Source organism: Antechinus flavipes, chromosome 4, assembly GCF_016432865.1.
Source record: "Antechinus flavipes isolate AdamAnt ecotype Samford, QLD, Australia chromosome 4, AdamAnt_v2, whole genome shotgun sequence".
In the NCBI taxonomy this organism is placed as follows: Eukaryota; Metazoa; Chordata; class Mammalia; order Dasyuromorphia; family Dasyuridae; genus Antechinus; species Antechinus flavipes.
Window position 1 is genome coordinate 137,791,679 of NC_067401.1, and position 19,600 is coordinate 137,811,278.

Sequence of the window (19,600 nt, forward strand, 5' to 3'; positions counted from 1 at the left end):
TCACTAAAACTTTCAGCTTTTTCATCTGTAAAATGAATTGTATTAAATGATCTCTAAAGTCTATCCTCATTCAAAATCTTTGAATATACATATAAGCCAAAAAATCAGTAGAAAGATACATAATAGGTTTAAGTTGGAAAGGCAGATGAAGTGGTAAAGTGGGCAGTGCTGGACCTAGACTTGGATTCAAATCCAGCCTGAGACACTAATTAGCCATGTGATCCTAGGCAAGTGGTTTAACTGCCTCAGTTTCCCAAATTGTAAAATGAAGATAAGACAACCTACCTCGCAAGGCTGTTTTGAGAATCAAAAGAGATAGTATTTGGATAGTGCTTTTTAAACCTGAAAATATTATACAACTATTTTTGTTGCTATAATCAAGTAATCTTTATCATTTTGCCAATGCTGATTTATAAGTAAGAACTGAATTAAGATGCATCATCAAGGACGTTTCTGGTAGAAAAAGAAGGTAGACAGGTTATGGTTCAAAAATGAGAAATAACAGAAGTATAGACTCAGTCTGCATTGGTCTCCCTGATACAGAATATAGACAAGTTACAGTGAATGGATTGAATCCTCAATAGAGAATTTGTGGAAAGCATGAACAAGAATTATATAGGGTAAGAATCCTTGAAGGATTCTGATTGCATCAGCAATAGAGACTCATACTTGTGAAATGACTGTTCCAAGAATCAAAGCATCTTGTAATAGCTATCAGATGATACTATTTTGTCAAAGATTTCTGAAAGGACTAATATAATTCTTGAAACTTCTTCCTTATACTTTTAAGGTTCAGGAAAAGTCATTGAGCCTTATTCAATATACTTAAATCTTCAAACTCTACCTCCTTACAATGAGCAAATATGGAAACGTTTATACTACATTATCTTTCATTACATACTACATTATATTACATTATCTTTCAACCCATTGCTGGATGACTTTATAGGTGTGCTCAAGTCATATTTGATGTGCATACTCTATTTCCTACAATTAGATTAAATGCTTTCAGAAAGTATTTTGTTTCCCCTAATATATTAATAATATATAATATATAATCAAAAGTAGCTCACCAAAGGCAGGAACCTCATTTCTACCATCAGGTGGAAAGTTTCCCCATGGTGTTGCTCTTCCTACAGACCATTGCAAATAATTATTCATGGAAAATGTTTTGGGACTGCTTATTGGAGATGAGAACAAATACAACAGGAAAACCTCAAAAACACTACACTCATATTTCTCTTTCCTCTTCAGAGAAGGGTTACCCCACCCTCCACCACTGCTGGTCCAGCCAAACATCCCTTTTGGGTACCCCATCCATGGGGTGGAGGTGATGCCCTTTCACACAATTCTGATCCCAGGTAGGTACCTGCCCATTTTCTTGGCCCCATTCCCCTCCCTTGTTTTCATGCTGGCTTCTAAGGCTAAGAAATGGATAATTTACTATTTAATTCTCCAATTCTCAATCAATCAATCAACAGTATTAATTCAGTAACTACTATGTTCTAGTCTAGATTCTGGGGATACAAATTAAAAAGTGAAAGAGTTCCTGCCTTCAAAGAGTTTACATTATAATGAAGGAGAAACACCACACATATATAAGTTTATACCAAAGCATGTATAGAACACCTGATAAACAGCTGGTTTACTTCTAGTACAGAACACCGCTCCTACCCTCTATATTCAGTATCTTATCTACCTCATTCATGTCTACTGACTTCACCCTGTCAGATCTGAGTTTCCAGAAATGGACTACTATTGGCTTTGTTCAAATTCTCTCAGGATCCTAAATTAGCCTTTTTGTGGGCAAATACATTCCCCATAGTCAGCACAGATTTCATCCTCTCATCTGTGTACTTCCATTTATATAAATTCAACCACTCATAATAATGGCATATTAAATAGTAAACATAACTTATTAATAATAAAGTAAAAAAAAGAAAAAGAACATCACAATTATATATAGCAACAAATGCAAGAATAATAAATACCATTTGCACATAAACCTGAGTCATGATTTTTCTCCAATATACTTAATACCCATATGGAAGAGTGGGCACAAGCTTGGCAGGGAAAGACATGAATGAAAAAAAAAAAACTTATGTGATTGACATACAACTCTGGAACTGAAAACTTTGATGTCTTCCTCTTGTCTCAAGAACTCTCCATAAGAGTTCTTCAATGAATGTAGCTTCTGTACTTAGCAGAATCATCCACTTTTGATGCTTATCCACTTTATCCACACCATGCTTGAATAATACTTCACTTGGATGTATGTCTCAGCCACCCTAATTAATCCACTCCATGACTTCTTTGATTCTCTACTTCCAAGTTATTCTTCTCAGTTGCACTTATTACTTAATATTCATTATAGTATCTATCACTTCCAGATTCAATCTTAGCTGATGCCTTCAGCTAACACAGTGTTACATTCTTTTAGGAAAAGGCAATGACTTTTACCCTAATTTTAGAGAAGACCTCTTCAACTGATTCTCAGGATTCTTCTCTAATACCTCTCTTCAACAATAAGTAGCACTGCAGAGAAGTGTATTCTGTCTTCTTTTCACTTCTCTTAGTCTCAGCAGAAAGTCAGAGTAGATAATAGAGTTTATTCTCTTTTCTCCTTATTATCCATTTTTCCAACAGGAAGTCATGTTAGAGAATACCATCTTCCTTTTACTTTTTAATAGTGGGTAACTATAGAGAGTAGTTTGGCTTGCGTATTGGCAAATCAATTCGCTTAGCATCTAGTGTCAAGAAGATAGGGTTATAGTCTCTAACATAATTTTAAAATCTGTCCATTTACCTTTTTAATCTTTCTGGGTTCATAGTCTGAGTCCTTTATGTTAATTAATCCACCTTAGCTTATGGTGGATTTTTGTCTGCTTTTAATTAGGCAAAATATATTTGTCCTATAATCAAAGAACAATTCTGACCTCCACATAGCCTGCAGTTAATCGAAAAGTGATCTCATTTTTCAGTTCTCTGTATGCAGCTCACTGAAGCATTCTGCATTTACTCCATTATTTTACAATTTGTCCCATTAAAATGAGGAACTGTTACTTCAAAATTTTGTCATTTAAGTTGCATCTTGAAAAAGATCAGAGATTCCATGAAGTAGGTGAAGAGAAAATGCATTATAGTAGAACAGCTAGTATAAAGGTATGGAGATAAAAGATGCGATATCAAGTGAAAAATCAGATGGAATCATATTGTGAAGGGTTTAAATCCCAAGCAAAGGAATGTATTTTTGATAATAGAAAGGCTATGAAGTTTGTTCAGTAGGGCAATAATGTAATCAGAACTACAATTCAAGAAAATCACTTTAGTTGTCGTATGGAAGATTGGCTAGAATAGATAGAGTTGAGGCAGGGAGAGCCAATTAGGAGGCTATTTTGGTAGTCTGGTTATGATATGATGAGACCCCAAATTAAAGGAGTGGCTGTGTGAGTGGAGAGAAAACATATTCAAAGGTGTTTCAAAGATATAAATGGCTAAATTTGGCAACTGGATGGATAAGGTAAATCACAGTGAATGACTCCCAAGTTGTGAATCTGGGTAACTGGAAAAATGATGATATCCTTAAAAAAATAGAAAAATTTGGAAAGGGGACGATCTTGGGGAAAAGATTATGAGTTCTGTTTTAAATATGTTGAATTTGAGATGCTTAAAGCACAATGAGTTCAAAATATCCAATTGACTGTTTTGTGACATAGGACTGGAACTTGGAAGAAAGACTGACTAGGGCTGGATATATAGATCTAGGAGCTATCAGAATAGAGATGATAACTAAACCCATGGAAAGAATTAAATAATAAATATGTGCTTGTTCATTCACTTATTAATTAATTAATTAATTGATTCATTCCCACTGGAAATCTCTAGACATCCTCTAACTTAGAGATCTTAGAGACTTCATTTTCCTTCTTACCATCTACGAACTAGAGGAAGAACAGCCAAATGATTACTAATCTTTTAATAAATATTTAGTATCTGCTAGATCCTGTCAAGGAAGAGGAAAAACATGGTTTCTACCCAGGAACAGCTCACATTCTAATGGACAAGACAGCATGCAAAAAAAAAAAAATGTATATATCATTTACCATAAATGAAAAGGGAGCTCACACATTTCCAGAAGAAGTCAAAACACATGGGGAAAAATGTTTCTGTTAGAATCCTTAGAAGCTGTTAACTCATTAGAGTTGATAGAGACAAGAATTATCTAATTTAGCATGGTTCAGTATGATTGATCTAATCTTACAAGGCAAAAGATTAGCAACAAGAGCTCTTGGAACCAAGGAAAGAGATAAGAAATAAACGTTTGGATTTTATCAGCTGGCTGTATTGGGAGTGATTATTACTCTGAACTGAAACTAAGGCTGCCTCCAGAAAACCTCCCCAAGAAACCTGCTCCCAGAGAGAACATCTTATATTATATAAAAGAAGAGAACACCACATGTTGGTGCCCTGCACGTGGGACTGACAGGCCCCTCAGTGAATTCCAGTGGAAAAGTTCCAATCCTGATTCCAGTGGAAAAGCCTCTGATTCTGATCCAGTGGAAAAGTCTCCTCAACCTAGAAATTAGGGTAAGTACAACAAAGAAATTTTGTTAGAAGAGTTAAAGTAGAATTTCATCTAAGATGGAACAGATATTTAGAAAACAGCCTTCTGTTTCTGTTCAAGGAAAATGTTTAGAGAGCATTGTCAAGGTTATGAAAAGCCAAGATTTGATCATAATTTTGGAGCAGATCACTGAACTTTTAGAAACTGTAATATGTCTTGGTTCTCTATGGAAAAAGAATTGGATCTAGACCAGTGGAAATTAATAGGAGAGCAACTGGGTGAATACTACAATTCTAATCCAAATTCAATGGAGTGGAAATTAGAAGGAGAGGATCTTTGTCAATTCTGCAATAAAAATGCAATTTTCAAAGACATACTTAATACATATAATTTAATGCAATTGGCTTTAGGAAATTATTTAAGTGTTAGAATAAGGGAAAAGAAGAAAGAGCAAGAGGGGGAGGTACCAACTAAACTAGGTGAAAAGAAGAAAAAATCAAATAAGAATGGAGTTAAGTATAATTCTGAGTGTGATACTTCACAGCAGGAGAAATTAGATCATTCCATATTTCATGACCCTCCCCCCTCAATTAACCCTTCATGGGTGGAGGAAGAAGGGAGAGGGAGAGAGGCAAAAATACAATCAGCGTCTCCTGTGAAGCAGAATATGACAAGATTACAAAAGGGATTAATTAAGGCAAAAAATGAAGGAGAAGATATATCTGATTTTATAATATCCTGTGATTGAAAAGCTTGACTCTTCAGGTCAAAAAGAGAGAAAATACACTCCTTTTCATTTGGAAAAAATTAAAGATTTGAAAAAGGGTGGCACTCTTTATGGGGTTATATCCTCTTATGTTAAGCTGTTACTAGATAATTTGTCTTATGAAATCTTAACCCTGAATGATTGGAAATCTATATCTAGAACATGTTTAGAACCAGGACAAAATTTGTTGTGGATTTTGGAGTTTCATGAATTATGTAGGATTCAAGCCCAATGCAATAGGCAAACAGGAGCTAATGTACAAATAGCTTTTGACCAACTAGCTGGTGAAGGTCAATATAGAAAGAGTTCAGAACAGATTTATTATCCCATACCAGTGTATGAGCAAATTTCCAAGGCTGTAATAAAAGCTTGGAGTTCTCTCCCTGGATAGAAAGATGGATGTACAGCCTTTACAAAAATAGAGCAAGGTCCCAAATGAACCTTTTGCTGATTTTGTGGGACATTTGCAAACAGCTGTAATAAGAGCCACTGGAGACAATGCTGCTCCAGAAATAATGACCAGACATCTGGCTAAGGAAAATGCCAATGAGGTTTGCAAAAGAATTATATGGGAACTAGACAAAGATGCTCCTTTAGAGGAGATCATAAGGCGCTGTCCCACAGTGGGCACAAATGCTTATTATACCCAAACTATGATGAACATGAAAAGACAGAGTCCCTCTTGGCAAGGGACTTCTAGAGAAACTCGTTGATATTTTCGGTGTGGAAAAGTTGGACATTTGAGAGCTCAGTGTAGATATGGAGATAGAGTGAGAGGACAGGGTGAGAGAAAACCCAAAACTCCATGTCCAAAATGCAACCGAGGCTTTCACTGGGCCTCTGAATGTAGAGTGATGCAGAGAAATGAGAGGCAGAGCCCAGCCCCAAGATATCTATCAAAAGACAAGGCGGGCAGGATAGCAGCTGAGGTTACACCCAGAGAGTCTTTAGAAGATCAGGCCTCTGATGTGACTAATCAGCCTAAAAATAATCACATGGCAGGAAGAGATTACAGTTTAGGAGAATACAGGCCTTTTAACCCAAAAGAGCAGTGTCCAGTGCAAACAGCCCCAAGGTAAATTGCCAGTTGATGAAAAATCCCCAAAGGGGTAAATAGAAGGGAATTAGATAGGTTAACTGCCTGGGAGAGAGGGTTTGCTTGTATCTCTACAGGTGGAGAAGGAATCAGATGGGTGCCAATAAGCTATATTCGCCTTGTCCATCAGAGAGAGACAGAAAAAGAGAAAAACCTCAAAACAAAGGAGAAGATTTAAGAAACATCTGACACTGAAAGAGCATGGCTGACAATGAGACTGTTAAAATAACTTTAAAATCTTCAGGAATCATTGGATTCCCTAACACAAGATGAGACTGTTTTAGTTCTTGAAAAACCAGCAAGAATCATTGGATTCCCTGGGATGAAAAATTGTTCATGAGACTATTGCAGTACTTCAAAGCTTACAGGAATTATTAGATTCCTGGCACATGAACTAATGGGCAATGGATTCCTTTTGGACTATTTCTAGGACTTATGGACATGTATAAATTCTTCATGTTGATTCATGTTATTTGTTACATTACTACTAGCCTGTGTTATATTGCTGTGTTCTTATGTAATCTCCCATATTGTGTAATGCCTCCCATATTGATGGATTTATGTATACCTGTTTCAAGTGAGCCCCTTTAGAAACCCGCTAATCTGATTTGATTTCCCATTTCCTTTGGTGTTTTCATCTCTCTTCCTGAGATGTCATGGAGATTGTGACCACCTTCTTTTTATGGTTTTTTCACTTCTTTTTTGAGCAGTCAGGGAAGGCATTCTCACCTTCTTTTGGGGGTTCTCACCTCCTTGAGAAGTCAGGGAGGTTATGACCACCTTATATTCTAAAACAAAAAAAAAGCAGGAGATGTTAGAATCCTTACAAGCTGTTAACTCATTAAAGTTGATAGAGACAATAATTATCTAATTTAGCATGGTTCAGTATGATTGATCTGATCTTACAAGGCAAAAGATTAGCAACAAGAGTTCTCGGAACCAAGGAAAGAGATAAGAAATAAACATTTGGATTTTATCAGTGGGCTTTATTTGGAGTGATTATTACTCTGAACTGAAACTAAGGCTGCCTCCAGAAAACCTTCCCAAGAAACCTGCTCCCAGAGAGAACCATCTTATATTATATAAAAGAAGAGAACACCACATGTTTCTTACTCTTAGTTTGGGGTTAGAGAATTATCATTTGCTTTTCATTGAAGATGCCTTCCTTTGAGCTTCTTGTGGATATTGTTTTTACTCCTTTGTTAAGTCCCTTGTCACTTTTCTGTTGCTTCTTACTACTCCTCTTTGTCAAGCTGTCTGCAATATAGACCTTGAGATATGGATCCTCCATTCCCTTACCTCTTTCTCAAAGAAGATGCTAGTATACGGCTCTTCAACTGGGACTTCAGCTAGGGAGAAGTTTGGATGCTGTGTATAAATTCCCTTACCTTGGTAATATACTTGGCAGTAATATACATATTGAATCATTACCAGAGCTAGCTCAGTGTTTGGGAGACTCTGAAGGAAAATGCAGAGAAGAAAGACTGACTACAACTGAAGGTCTATCTGTTGTGCTGACCCCATTGTTGTATGTCTGTGAAATTAGACAGAATATCAGCATCATGGTGAAGAAATGCTTCCATTTGAACTGTTTTGAAAAGATTCTGAAGATCACCTAACGTATAGACATTGAGGTCCTTTCTGTAACTAAACTGCCAAGAATTCCAACTCTGCTGTGCAAAGTATCAAGTATAAATTTGTTGGGCTGGACACATTGTTCAAATGCCAAACATATGCTTGCCAAAAATGCTATTTTATGGGGAACTCACACAGGGTAAGTGCTCAGATGGTGGTCAGAAAAAGTGATACAGGGATACTCTCAAAGTCTCAAGAACTTTAGAATCAATTATGTCACAGAGGAGGCTTTGGCATAGGACCACCCAGCATAGCCCTCATCAGAGAAGGTGCTGTGCTCTATGAACAAAACAGATACACAAATTTAGAAAATCCATCCAAATTTTCACATAAACTACTTGTGCCCAACCTATTGCAGAGCATTCCAAGCCACAGTTGGACACACTGTAACCTGACTCTAACATAGTGATGTCATTTTGGTCCTCTTCAAGAATGAAGGACAACAAACAACCAACCAAGCATTATCCAGCTCCACCTGATTCTGATACTCTTACTAGATCAAGAATAGGACAGTGTAATACAGGGCTTTTAGAAATCTGATTTATGTTCTTTTTCTGGGAATCCAAGCTGTAGCACAGACAATCTTTGAGCAGAAGAATCAAAGAAGGTTGATGTTAGAATTCGAGATAAGGTTTTAAAAATAAATTATTTGAAACATAAAAGAAGAGTGCCAAGAAAGAAGCAGAAAACAAAGCATTCACTACTCAATCAAGAGTCCGGGACACCTGAGAAGTCATCGGGGCTGAGCTGGGTACTGAGAACTTTTAAGCAGATGAGAGATTTTCTTTGGGAAACAACACTCTTCTGATCACATACTGTATAACTAACTTGCTAAGGAGCTCTAGATGACATGGACACCATCTCTTCTCAGAATCTTAGGGTTCAGAATTGGAAGGGAGCTCCTCTATTCAGTATATTCCTAAAAAAGCATCCTGCATATGACATACTAGATAAATGCTCACCTAAACTTTGTTAGACTTCCAATGAGAAGAAACCCAGTATCTATCTTCCAAGGTAATCAGTTCTACTTATTTGTTGTTGTTCATTCATTTAGTTGTGTCTGACTCTCCATGACTTCATGGACCATTGCATTCCAGTCCCTTCTATCCTTTACTATCTCCCTAAATCTTTTCAAGCTCATGTTTGTTGCTCCCATCACACTATCTTCATAGCCATACTCTTCTCCTTTTGACCTCAATCTTTTTCAACATCAGGGTCTTATCCAATGAGTCCCATCTTCTTATTATGTAGCCAAAGTATTTAAGCTTCAGTATTAGCATTTGTTCTTCCAATAAGTAATCTTAATTAATTTAAGTATTAACTAATTTGATTTCCTTGATGTTCAAGGAATTCTCAAAAGTCTCCTCTATCTCCATAATTTGAAATCTTTGATTCTGAGGCACTCAACCTTCCTTATAGTCCAACTCTTATAGCTATATATTACTAATGGACAAACCATAATACTGACTATGCAAACTTTTATTTGATGATTTCTCTGCTTTTTGGTATGCCGTCCTGTAATGTCCTGTAATATAGCTCTCTGGAGGATCTCGGGACCAGCCTTGATCTTAGTGGAGGAGTGCAGGAGGCAGGAGAGCCATCAGGAGGATGGTCAAAAATGGAACGTCTCATTTCCAGTCCTCTCAGTCTTTAAATACCTCAGTATGATTACTTCATTACAGCACACTATATGTGAACTAGAGAACCATTCCATCACCATACTAAGTATAATCACACTGAGTTAACACACTGCTGTAAGTATCTTTTCTTCAAGTATACTTTTCCAGAGTCCCAGTCCTCTACACTATCCAAATTTGCTGTAGCTTTCCTTCCAAGTAGCAAGTAACTTTTAATTTCATGGTTACAGTTGCCATCTGCAATGATCTTTGAGCCCAAGAATATAAAATCTGATGCTGCTTCCATTTCTTCTTCCTCTATTTGCCAGTAAGTTATGAAACCAGTTGCCATGATCTTGGGTTTTTTTTATGTTAAGCTTCAAGCCAGATTTTACACTCTCCTTTTCACCCTCATCACTTCTTAATTCTTCTTCATTTTCTGCCATTAGAGTGGTATTGCTGCATTTCTGAGACTGTTGGTATTTCTCCCAGAAACTTTAATTACAGCTTTTCATCCTACCAGCCTGGCATTTCACATGATACATACTCTACATATGAATTAAATAAATAGGGTGACTGTGTACAGCCTTGTCACACTCCTTTCCTAATCTTTTTTCAAAGGTAGATTCTATTTTTAATGGTTACTATTTGACATTGTAGTGTCTAGGATGATCCAGTGCAGGAAATTCTTAATTTTTAAACAAATAAAATTTATTTTAATGCTCATGCTCAGGATATTAGTGCTTCCCCTGCTTCCTACCCTTCCTTTTTACTGCTCTCATCACTACCCTCTTTCCACATTAGTTCTTTTTGTAAGGGAAAGATACAGTTGGAAGCAAACCAAAGTAGATAAAAGAAACATTACCTTGATATCGAGGAGTTATTGATCCTAAATAGATCCTATACTGCTTGCCTCCCAGATTTGTATAAGGAGATACTTTGTAAACTCCTCTATAAATGAGCATCATTAATTCATGTAATAAGCAAATAAAAATTTCATAGTGCTTTTATTCCCATTTTACAGATGAAGCAACTGAATCCCAGACAAGGTTTATAACTTATTTCTCTAAACTAATGCAAATAACACTTAGGTACTCATCAAAGTCTCATTCAATTGACTCCTATTCTTGGGTCAATTGAATTTTATCAATTTTATTCTTTTTTATTTATTTTTTATTGGACTACCTGCCAGATAGGGAAGGGGGTGGAAAGAAGAAGGGGAAAATTTGCCAAAAAAGGTTATGCAATGTTGGAAAAATTACCCATGTGTATGCTCTGTAAATAAAAAGCTTTAATAAATAATAAACAAGAAAGAAAGAGAGAGAGAGAAAGGAAAGAAAGAAAGAAATGGAGGGAGGGAAAGAAGGAAGGAAGGAAGGAAGGAAGGAAGGAAGGAAGGAAGGAAGGAAGGAAGGAAGGTAGGAAGGAAGGAAGGAAGGAAGGAAAGAATCAATTTATCAAATTATTCAAGAGATGCCATGAAGTTTCAGTGGCTTTTTAGACATGCCAAAAGACATAGCCCACTGCTATTCAAGCCTGCCCTTTCTATACAAACCCATGTGGATAATGAGGATCCTTGATGTTGGAAAATACACTTAGAGACAGTGATACAGGCATATAGAAGCAGAGGGGAATTCAAAATATTGAAGGATGTGTGAAAAACATTCTATCACATGTAAAGAGAAACAGAGTCAAAAGTGAGAGAAAGAAGATAAGTCTTTTTCCAGTTTACCCTCTCATCTACCATAAAAGAAGTTGCAAAAAGGTGGTATGAGTTGAAGTTGGCATTCATGGGGACTGAAATTAAGGAAATGTAAGATTACACATAAGCCTGAAAACTGCCCCACTGGAATTCAGGCAGAACAATTGGCATATTTTTGTTAAGATCAGTGATAAGTATTTCAAAGATGGTTCCAAAAAGAAAAGCCAGAAGCAACTACCTAAATGTCCTCTCTAGAGATATCCTTGAATAAAGAAAAAATAACTCAAGACAAACTTACTCCAGAAAGAATCACAAGCAAAGAGGGGAAGATGGGAAAGGCACAGGGTGGACCAATTCAGTATTTACAATAATATTTTGCTAATTTACTGTCCTTTGCTGAAGCATCTATTTATACTAATAATGTCTTGACCATAACACAATCTTCTCATTTTTCCAGTGCTTCATGTATTATAGCTATACAGTAAAATGATCTGGCCCAATAACTCTGAAGCCAGGCTTTTATTCTGACTCTATTATTACTTTATAATATATATATATATATATATATATATATATATATATATATATAATATATATATATATATATATATTCATTTTGAACTTCCATACACAAAAGAATATTTCTGTGTACATAGCACAACATTAAAAGAGAATTCAATCTAAAACCCTGAATTTTCATTTCACACTATTGATTTTTTTAAACTATGTAAAACTACTATTCATCATTTTCAAAGCTTTCCTGCCTTTTTGAAGGTTCTTCTAAGTTTTTATGTTCTCTGCTATGCCCATTTTATTTTTTTTCCTCCCTCCCCATTCCACCTTAGAAAAGACTACCATTAGACACAAATATGTGAGTGTATATAAAGGACACATACACATATGTAAAACCATGTTATGCCAATACATACTTTTATTTTATCGGTTCTTTTTCTGGAGATAGATAGCATTTTTCTTCCTAGGTTCTTTGGAGCTAATTTGAATATTTATGATATTCAAAATGAATCAGTCATACTGGATTGTCCTTATGACAATATTTCTCCTACTGTGTGCAACATTCTTTTGATTCTTCTCATTTCGCTTTTCATTATTTCATGTAAATCTTTCCATGTTTTTTAAGTCAAGTAGCTTATCATTTCTTATAGCACAGTAATATTCCATCACAATCATATACCACAACTTGTTTACTCATTCCCCAGTTGATAGTCATCCCTTCAATTTCCAGTTCTTTTCCACTACTGTTCCACTGGGACAAAAGATATAAGTAGTTTAATAATTCTTTGGGCATAATTACAGATTGTTTTTCAAAATGGTTGTATCAGTTCACAGTTTTGCCAACAGTGAATTAGTATCCCAAATTTTCCATATCTTTTCTAACATTTGTTGCTTTCCCCTTTTATTGTTTTACCCAATCTGGTAGGTGTAAGATAATGTCTCAAAGTTGTTTTAATTTGCATTTCTCTAATCAATAATGGTTTGGAGCATTTTTCATATGAATTTTTCATATGAATACAGATAGTTCTGATTTCTTCACTGCCTTTCATAACTTTTGACCAATCATCAGTTAGGGAATAAATTATTTTCTTATATATTTAATTGTGATGGCATTGAATGAATAGATTAGTTTAAATAGTTAGAATTTTGATTATATTGACTACTCAGTAAACAATTACTTAAGTCTGCATTTGCTAAAAAGCATTTTATAATTATCTTCCTGAAGTTCTTGAGTTTGTTCTGGCAAGTATACTCCCAGGTATTTTATACTGTCTATAGTTATTTTACATGGGGTATCTCTTACCATCTCTTCTTGTGGGGTTTTGTTGGTGATATATGGAAATGCTATGCTGATAGTTTATTTTATATCCCACTACTTTGCTAAAATTATTAATTAAAATTAAAAAGTTAGTTGCATTTTTAGGATTTTCTAAGCATGTCATCCTATTATCTGCAAAAATAGAGTTTTATCATCTCATTGTCCATTCTAATTCCTTCAGTTTCTTTTTCTTCTCTTATTTTTGTTGCTAGCATTTCTAAAAACATATTTAACAATACTAGTAGTGATGATCACCTTTGTTTCATTTCTAATCTTACTTGGAAAGCCCCTAGCTTATCCCCATTACAAATAATGCTGATGATCTTAGGTTGAATGCTTCTTATCATTTTGAGAAAACATACATTTATAACTGCTTTCAACTATTTTTAATAGGGATGAGTGCTATATTTTATCAAGAACTTTTCCTATATTAATTGCTATAATCATAAGATTTTTGTAGATTTTGTAGATTTTTTATTGACAATTATATTAATTAATTATTAATTATGTTAATAGTTTTTCTTATATTAAACCATCCCTGCATTCCTGGTATAAATCCCACTTGGTCAGAATGGATAATCTTTGTAATATATTGTTGTAGTCTCATACCTAGTATTTTATTTAGGACTTTTGCATCCATATTCATTAATGATATTGGTCTGTAATTTTCTTTCTCCATTATTACTTAAGTACATTAACATGCTCTTAGATCATCTTTTCAGCACCATGGTCACAGGTACAGGAAGGAGCAGAAAATTATGAGCTCAGCCAACACTAGAGCAAGAATTGTTTGCAGTTGAGTTATGCTTTTTGCCATTGGGAACATATGGGGATGGTATATTGTATGATTATTTGAGAAAGTTATTGTACCTGTAGGCAGTTTGGAGATGGGCTTGATTAAAAAAGCCATTTCATTGTCTGGATTTCCCCAAGAAAAATTTCCCCTGTTGTCAGTATATCATCATGCTCCTTGGGTTTCTTGCTCAGTGTAATAGAAAAGCAGCTAGGGGGGAAAGTGAGAGAGAGCGAGAGAGAGAGAGCGAGAGAGAGAGAGAGAGAGAGAGAGAGAATGAAAGAGAGAGAGAGAGAGAGAGAGAGAACCTCAAATGTATAATGTTTTGTAGACACTTTTTGCATCAGATTCAAAGGATCAGAAGGGTACAAGGAGATCAGAAGCAGCTTTGGCTGTGTGTCTGACTTGATGTTTTTTTCTGAGACCATTTCACTATTCTAAATATTTTTGAGACATAATATAAAATGTAAGTAATGCTCATATCCAGGTAAAGACAAAAATGTGATCTCAAGCCAAATAAAGCTTCAATTACCCATGATTTAATTTAAAATTCTAGAGTGACAAAGGAGGGCACTGAGTAATCAGAAAATGCGTGTGAAGTTGATTTAGGGAGTAAGAAGAATGGGGCAGTACCAAGAATCTTGGATTTTAAAACAGAAGACCTAGGTTCAAATTCTGGCTTTACTGGTGGAATTTTCAATAGGTCAGTTAACCTTTCTAGATCTTAGTTTCTTCATTTAAAAATGAGGAATTGGACTACCTACTTTCTCAGATCTTTTCCAACTCTATTTTTTATGATCCTAAGATTTTCAAATGGAGAAGTAACTTGAGCAATTCTATGCTTGCTTTAATTCTTGGATCTAAAGCAAAGCTAAATCCCACATATAACATGAGGGTGTCATTAACATGGCTCCAAGGAAGACAGAATAATGATCTTTAGTCTCTTTCCTACAACTTTTCATGAAGAATGATTTTATTTTCTGCCAAGAGAGGAAGCAGGAGGGAGAGGAAAGAGATTTGGCTATTCTACTCTCCTTGAGGTAGAAAGGAGTAGTGTTGCTAATGGTTAATTAAGTATAGAAAATTAACATTCATTTTTCAAAATTTTGAATCTGAATTTCCTCTGCTCTTCCCCCTGTCCTTGAGAACACAAACAATTTGATATAGATTGTATACGTATAGTCATGCAAAACATTTCCATATTAGTCATAATTGCAAAGGAACAAAGAAAAATAAACCAAGAAAAAATAAAGTTTAAAAGATACATTTCAAATTGTATTTTGACTCTATCAATTCTTTCACTGGAGGTGGATAGCATTTTTCATCATAGGCCCTTTGGAATTGTCTTAGATTATTGTACTGCTGAAAATAGCTAAATCATTTACATTTAACTTCATATAATCCTGCTGTTAACTATATATGGTGTTCTCCTGGATCTGCTCACTTCACTTTGCATTAGTTCATGTAAATCTTTCAAACATTTTCTAATAGCATCATTTCTTGTAGCACAATAGTATTCCATCACAATGATATATCACAACTTACTCAGCCATTACCCATTTGATGGACATCAATTCTTTGGTATCACAAAAAAGAGCTGCTGTAAATATTTTTGTATGCGTAGATCCTTTTTCTTATATTTCTTTGAAATATAGACCTGGTATCAATTTGGGATATTACTGGGTAAAAGGTAGTCTTTGGTTATAATAACAAACTGCTCTCAAGAATGCTTGGATTAGTTTATAATTCCACCAGAAGTGCTTTAGTGTCCCTATTTTCCCATATCCCCTCCAACATTTGTCATTTTTCTTTTCTGTCATATTAACTAACATGATGGTGATACCTCAGAGTTGTTTTTATTTTCATTTCTCTAATCAGTAGTGATTCAGAGCATTTTTTCATATGATTATAGTTTTGATTTCTTGATCTGAAAACTGCCTGTTCATATCTTTTAACTATTTATCATTTGGAAAATGATTTGTATTCTTATAAATTTGACTCTATTGTCCAATGGTCTCAGAAAAACATGAATATACATGCACAAAATATTAAAGAGTGAAATGAGCAGAACCAAGAGAGTGCTATTTACAGTAACAACAATATTGGTTTTTAGAACAATTTTGAGTGACAAAGTCATTTTGACTATTATAACTACAAAAAATATAGGAAAGAAGATGTTATTTGCATCCAGAGAAAGAATTGATAAATAGAAGTACATATAGAATGGTTTTATATGCATAGACATATTTGTATCTGATGGCAATCATCTACAGGGTGAGGGGAGAGAAGGAAAAAAGAAAGCTATACAATAACTTTACTATATGTTTAAAAGAAATAACAAGTTGTACATAATTGATTTGTAGTTACTAAAAAAGTGATATGAAAATATTTTTTAAGAGAAATGAGACTTTTATTAAAGAAACTTGCTTTAAATTTCCTCCTCTCTCAACTGCCCCATCCCTCTCAATTTTCTGTTTTTCTTCTAGTCTTGGCTGTATTGGTTTTGTTTATGTAACCAAATTATTCATTTTTGTATCCAAGTAGTACTTTCTATTTCTTCTTTTGGTCAGAATTTTTCTCTTTATCTGACAGGTAAACTATTCCATTCTCCCTTAATTTGCGTGTGATGTCCCATTTTATGTCTAAATCATATATCTATTTTGACTTACCTTGGCAAACAGTGTGAGATGTTGTTCTATATCTTCTATCAAACTGCTCTCCAGTTTTCCCAAAAGTTTTGTCAAATAATGAGTTCTTGTCTAAAAAGCTTAGATCTTTGCATTTATCAAACACTAAATTACTATGGTCACTTACTACTATGTACTACTATGTAATGTTCTGTACCTATGTACTTAATCTATTTCACCAAACTACTATTCTATTTCTTACTGAGTACCAGCTTGTTTTGATGATTGCTATTTTATAATACAATTAGAAATATGGTATGGCTAGGACACTTTTCTTCACATCTTTTCACTGATTTCCTTTATGTTCTTGACTTTTTATTCTTCCAAATGAATTTTCTTATTATTTTAAAGCTCAATATAATATTTTTGTAGATTGGTTAGAATGGCACTAAATAAGCAACATTAATTTAGATAGAATTATTGTTTTTATTGTATTGACTCAGCCTATAGATGAGTAAAGGTGGCAACATGGCATAATGGGTATATTGCCAAGGCCGGAATCAGGAAGACCTCAGTTCAAATCTGGCCTCAGACACCTACTAGCTGTGTAACCCTAGGCACTTAACCCTATTTGCCTCATTTTCCTAATCTATAAAATGGGCTAAAAAAGAAAGTGGCAAGCCACTCCAGTATCTTTGCTGAGAAAACTCCAAATAGAGTCATGAAAAGACAGACCCAATTGAAGTGAATAAATAACAATCCATAAGCTATTAATATTTTTCAATTGTATAGATCTGACTTTGTTTATGTGAAAAGTGTTTTGTAATTATGTTCATATAGTTCTTGAGTTTGTCTTTGATAAACTCTGAAATAATTTATATTTTCTACAATTATTTTAAATGGAATTTCTCTATCTCTTGTTCCTGAACTTTGTTGGTAATATGTAAAACTGTTAATTGTTAAATGTTAATTGTTTATGTGGATTTACAACTTTGCTAAAATTGCCACAATTAGTTTTAGTTGATATTTAAAAATTCTTCAAGCACCAATCATCTGCAAAGAGTGATAGTTTTGTTTCCTCATTGCCTATTCTAATTCTTTCAGTTTCTTCTTTTTCTCTTCTTATTACTAAAGCTAACATTTCTAGTACAATACTGAATAATAGTACTGCTAATAGACATGCTTCTTTCATCCCAGGTCTTACTGGGAAGGCTTCTACTTATTCCCATTACCAGCTAATGCTGGCTGATGATTTAGATAGATATTACTTATTATGTTAAGGAAAGTTCTATTTAATTCCTATGCTTTCTAGTTTTTGTTTCTTTGTTTGTCTTTTTAACAAGAAAAAATGTTTTATGTCATCAAAAGTTTTTTCTACATCTGTAGAGATAGTTATATGATTACTATTGGTTTTGTTATTGATATAATCAATTAAACTGATAGTTTTCCTAATATTGAGCCAGTATTGCATTCCTGGTACATATCTTATTTGATTATAGTTATGATCTTTGTAATCTTATGCTATTATCTTTATTTATCTAATATCTATTGCGCTAGATATTATCTCTATCTATTGTGATCTAGTGCTATTAAAATTTTTTACAACAATATTCATTAGGGAAATTATTCTGTGGTTTTCTTTCTCTGTTTTTGTTTTTCCTGGTTAGGTGTTGACATTATATTTGTGTCACAAAAGGAATTTGTTAGAATTACTTCTTTGCCTATGTTTCCAAATAGTTTATATGTTATTGGAAGTAATTGTCCTTTAAGTGTCTGACAGAATTAATTATCGATCCATCTGGTCCTGTGGATTTTTTTTCCATAGAAAGAAAATTTATTTTATGTCTTGTCCAATTTCTTTTTCTAAGAAGTATTCTATTTCCTCCTTTTAAATGCATTAATTTATTTTAAATTTAAATATAAAATATAATTTTGATAATAGTAATTTATTTTTCTTCTTTATTTTTTAAAAGCAAATTAATCAATGGTTTATTGGTTTTGTAGAGTTTTTAAAAAATAAAACCAATTCCAATTTTTAAAAAATTGGTTCAATGTTTTTCTTACTTTCAATTTATTAATCTCTCTTTGCATTTTTAGGATTTCTAATGTGGTATTTAATTGGTAATGTTTAATTTGTTCTTTAGTTATTTTTAGTTGCATCTCAAATCATTGATCAAAATTTTCTCTATTTTATTTATGTAATCTTTTAAAAATATAAGTTTTACCTGAAGTACTGCTTTGGCTACATCTCATAAATTTTGGCATATTGTTTCATTTTGTATGTTATCATTCTCTGTAATGAAACTACTAAATATTTTATGATTTTTTTCTTTGAATTACTCAGAAAGTATTAGATTATTTACTTTCCAATAAATTTTTAATCTATTTTTCCATGATTTTTTGTTGATTGTAGTTTTATTGCATTATGATCTGAAAAAGATGCATTTAATATTTCTGCTTTTCTGTATTTGGTTCTGAGATTTTTTATGCCCTAATACATGGTCAAGATCTAATCCTTTCTATTTTGATTTAATTTTTCCCAGAGATCTATCATTTCTAACTTTTCTAAAATTCTATTCATCTTCTTAACTTCTTTGTTGTTTATTTTATAATTAGACTTATCTAATTATGAGAGAAGAAAGTTGCAGTCTCCCACTAATATAGTTTTACTGTATATTCCCTCCTATAATTCATTTAACTTTTTCTTTAAGAATGGGAATGTTATGCCATTTGTTGTATAGATGTTTAGGATTGATTTTATTTCATTGTTTATGACTTTTTTTTTTTTAGCAAAATGTAGTTTTGCTACTCATATCTTTTAATTAGGTCTATTTTTGCTTATGTTTTATTTGTGATCATGATTATTATTCCTGCTTTTTCTTTTTTTCAATCTTAGTTGAAACATAATAGACTCTACTCCAGCTTATTATTTTCGTTCTGTGTCTCTGTTTCAAGTTGTTCGTTATAAAC

The 19,600-nt window shown here is 33.7% G+C and overlaps 1 protein-coding gene across 2 annotated transcripts in view; it reads left to right on the top strand.

Annotated features, from left to right (window-relative positions):
- Window positions 1–19,600, top strand: part of LOC127560292 (beta-1,4 N-acetylgalactosaminyltransferase 2-like) — a 50,034-nt gene that overhangs the window by 14,444 nt on the left and 15,990 nt on the right. For both annotated transcript variants that reach the window (XM_051994756.1, XM_051994755.1), the window contains one exon: window positions 1,255–1,361. In XM_051994756.1, coding sequence (XP_051850716.1) covers window positions 1,255–1,361 — 107 coding nt within the window. The remainder of the gene's footprint in view (window positions 1–1,254; window positions 1,362–19,600) is intronic.